At 42.4% G+C, this 3,323-nt stretch overlaps 4 protein-coding genes across 4 annotated transcripts in view; 2 read left to right on the top strand and 2 right to left on the bottom strand.

Annotated features, from left to right (window-relative positions):
• The window catches only part of LOC118407668 (tropomyosin-1-like), a 1,169,601-nt gene that overhangs the window by 583,743 nt on the left and 582,535 nt on the right, over positions 1-3,323 (bottom strand). The window lies entirely within an intron of this gene.
• LOC118407610 (zinc finger protein 25-like) overlaps positions 1-3,323 on the top strand; it is an 865,280-nt gene that overhangs the window by 311,072 nt on the left and 550,885 nt on the right. The gene's annotated exons all lie outside the window — the stretch shown is intronic.
• LOC118407627 (zinc finger protein 525-like) overlaps positions 1-3,323 on the top strand; it is a 976,997-nt gene that overhangs the window by 431,722 nt on the left and 541,952 nt on the right. The gene's annotated exons all lie outside the window — the stretch shown is intronic.
• The window catches only part of LOC118407692, a 12,664-nt gene continuing 11,154 nt past the window's right edge, over positions 1,814-3,323 (bottom strand). The window contains exons 3-4 of the mRNA XM_035808210.1: positions 3,119-3,188; positions 1,814-1,897 (exon numbers count right to left, since the gene is read on the bottom strand). Coding sequence (XP_035664103.1) covers positions 1,814-1,897; positions 3,119-3,188 — 154 coding nt within the window. The remainder of the gene's footprint in view (positions 1,898-3,118; positions 3,189-3,323) is intronic.

Raw genomic sequence — 3,323 nt, 5'->3', positions numbered from 1 at the left:
ATACTCACACACACACATATTCTTGTTTTTTACACACACACACACACACATACTGTGTCTCTTTCACACACACACACACACTCTGTCTCTTTCACACACACACACACACATACTCTGTCTCTTTCACACACACACACACACATACTCTGTCTCTTTTACACACACACTCACACACACACACACACACAGTCTCTTTCACACACACACATACTCTGTCTCTTTCACACACACACACACACACTCTCTGTCTCTTTCACACACACACACACACACACATACTCTGTCTCTTTCACACACACACACACATACAAACATACACGTACATACATCCCAAGACGCGCACACACACCTACACAGATTTTACACACAAAACTAAGTAGACAGAAGTGCAACTTACTCTTTACTATTCATTTATTGTATACACCCCTCTCTACCATACACGTGAAGCCAGAATCCTCAACAGAACAGAAAAGAGACACCTAGTAATGATTCACTTAACAACACACGATAGCTGCCATTGCTAAAATAATCCGCAAGGAGGCGCTTCTAACCGACGGTACACTGATCACAACCGTTACAATTTGCACTTGGTTGATGGAGTTGTATGTAAGGAAATGGACTATTTTGTAACACATTCTGAACTGTTCTAATACAACAGTGTAAAGTTGGTATTACATATATATACTACACATGCTACATTATCTTATAAAACTGAGAAATGTGTTCGACGTGTGTACACGTTCGTACAAAAAGGCTATGCATAAGGAATAGGCTGCCTTCGCTGTTATTGCCGACTGTTTGCATAAGTCCAATTTTACTGGAATGTTTTAAGCGAACAGTTTTACACTCCTATAAAGCTACAAATGGTACAAAACGAAAAGAAGACCCATATTAAAGTCCGTTACAATTCCTACATCTTATTTGAAGACCCTACAACCAATTCAGCCATTGTGACATTAGGCTAAGCTTACTAACTATAAAAGAGAGCGTTCTGTTTCGTTATCACCATTTTTTGTGCTTCCAACATAACCACAAACTGCTGCAGTTCAAAATCGAATCGCTAGATGTCATACATTACAAGTCTTTGCGTTTTGTCGATGAAGGATGATCAAATGAATCGTAAACTAGAAGGACAAAACTTTTTCTCCGTTTGCAGAAGGTCTACGGAACCCAATTAAACAGCTTTTGATCCTAGAATGAGACAAAAATACTGTAATATACGTGATTTCCTGTACTCAGTTTTTTTTAAAAAGTACAGTAACAGTACATGTCGTCGGCACTATAGTATGACAATAGTATGGTAACAGAATAACTGTAGTACGTGTGGCTCCTTCCTCCGGTGGCTGGTTGGTTGGAATGTGAGAAAGACCTGGTTGTGGATCATACCATGAGGACCATAGAGGGGTGCGTAGATATTCCTGCAGTTTTTTTCAACAATGAATGTTAAATACCCAGGTAATGAGACACTGGAACTGGATATTTTTGTTTTTCAAACTGCTAGACGTTTCATACATAATCCGTTGTGTGTCAGTGACAATTGTTTTAACTTGAAGTGAATATTTTTCCTGATAATTGGTCGATTATTTCAAACTTCAACGTCCTTGCTAGTTCGATAGTACCTCGATGAAGATTAGACATCCAGGTAATAAGATACGCACAGAAGCAGCTACTCAAGCAACTGGATATGATTTTGGAAGGTTGTCCGTTTCCAAAATCATATCCAATTGCTAACACACTAGTACCTATGTCGCAAGAAATCATAACACGGCCCCTACGATCCTCAGTGGTCTGGCCCAATGACCTTGACCGGGTCCTACTTGAGTTGTTTCATGACAAGGTCACGGAGTTGGTAGATGTACTTCAGCTCCTTGAAGTTTTCCAGGGTCACCATCACCACCTGGAGAAAATAAGAAGGGTGAGGATCTTCAAGGAGCTTCGGATTCTGCATTTATTTCTTTATTTCCTTCGCAAAAGAGATAATGTCTTGGTTGCCGTTCGTGTTTGAGAGCGTGAATGCAGATATAACAATAGCATAATATAGACTAGTGTCACCGGCAAGTTGGATACAGCTCTGGCCCCTTTTGGTACTGATGCGTTATGGCACCAATAGATCTGCTTGGAGATTAGTATGTGTGCCCTTGTATGTGTGTATGTGTGTGTGTATGTGTGTGTGTGTGTGTGTGTGTGCGTGTGTGTGTGTGTGTGTGTTTGTATGTGTGTGTGTGTATGTGTGTGTATGTGTGTGTGTGTATGTGTGTGTCTGCGTGTGTGTGTGTGTGTATGTGTGAGTGTGTATGTGTATGTGTGTGTGTGTATGTGTGTGTGTGCATGTGTATGTGTGTGTGTGTGTATGTGTGTGTGTGTGTGTGTGTGTGTGTGTATGTGTGTGTATGTGTGTGTGTGTGTGTGTGTTTGTGTGTGTATGTGTGTGTGGGTAAGTAAGGTATTGGGAAGTCAGTCGAAAGTTATGTTCGAAAATGGTAGTCTCCAAGTGCCTTAGAAATAGTATCAAAGCTGGCAAGGGGCTCAGTATTCCGGTGCCCGTTTGACCCCCTTTAATTGGCCGGCTATCTCCCTTTGGCCGGCTATACTCCTTTGCCAGCTTTGATAGTACTGCATTTAAGTTCGCGGGGATTTAATTTCGCGGTAGCGGGAAAAGGGACTTTTCGCGGTGGTTTTAATTTCGCGGTGAAGTGTCCATCGCGAAAACCGCGAACATTAATCCACCGCGAACATTTCTGCATTTATTTCTAAGGCACCGTAGGGTCTGCTTGGAGACTACGAAAATGGGCCTCCTATTGGCTTTCTATAGTACTGACAGCGGAACTTCCTGTTTTGATATCTGGTGTTATAGACATGCTCTGGTCGTGATTTTCAAATACATGTAGAAGATTGGGCTAAGGACAAGGAAGAGCTGGGTGTGTTAAGGATACAGAAAGTGACGTTACATTTCACGTCGGATTTAAAACCCGTGTACTGACCTGGACAGCCATGGCAGCGAGAATGGCATGTGTGTGTCTATGTGTGTGTGTGTGTCTGTCTGTGTGTGTGTGTCTGTCTGTCTGTTTGTGTGTGTGTGTGTGTGTGTGTGTGCGCGCGTGTGGTTCACGTAACTCACCTGAACAGCCATGGCTGCGAGAATGGCGGTCCCCACGAAGTATGCCAGCTTCTGCACGAATTCAGGTAACCTGCAGAGAGGAACAAGGTGGTCTCGTGGTCAGGTCTCTTGTCTTGTAATCTGAAGGTCAAATGCTGTGTTCTTGGGAAACGCACTTATCACATTAAACCTATTTCACTCAAAAATTGCTTTGTGCGTCTGGACA

Source organism: Branchiostoma floridae, unplaced genomic scaffold (assembly GCF_000003815.2).
Source record: "Branchiostoma floridae strain S238N-H82 unplaced genomic scaffold, Bfl_VNyyK Sc7u5tJ_1439, whole genome shotgun sequence".
Taxonomy (NCBI): domain Eukaryota; kingdom Metazoa; phylum Chordata; class Leptocardii; order Amphioxiformes; family Branchiostomatidae; genus Branchiostoma; species Branchiostoma floridae.
Note: the sequence above shows the minus strand (reverse complement) of the source record. Positions and strands in the feature narration are given on the sequence as shown.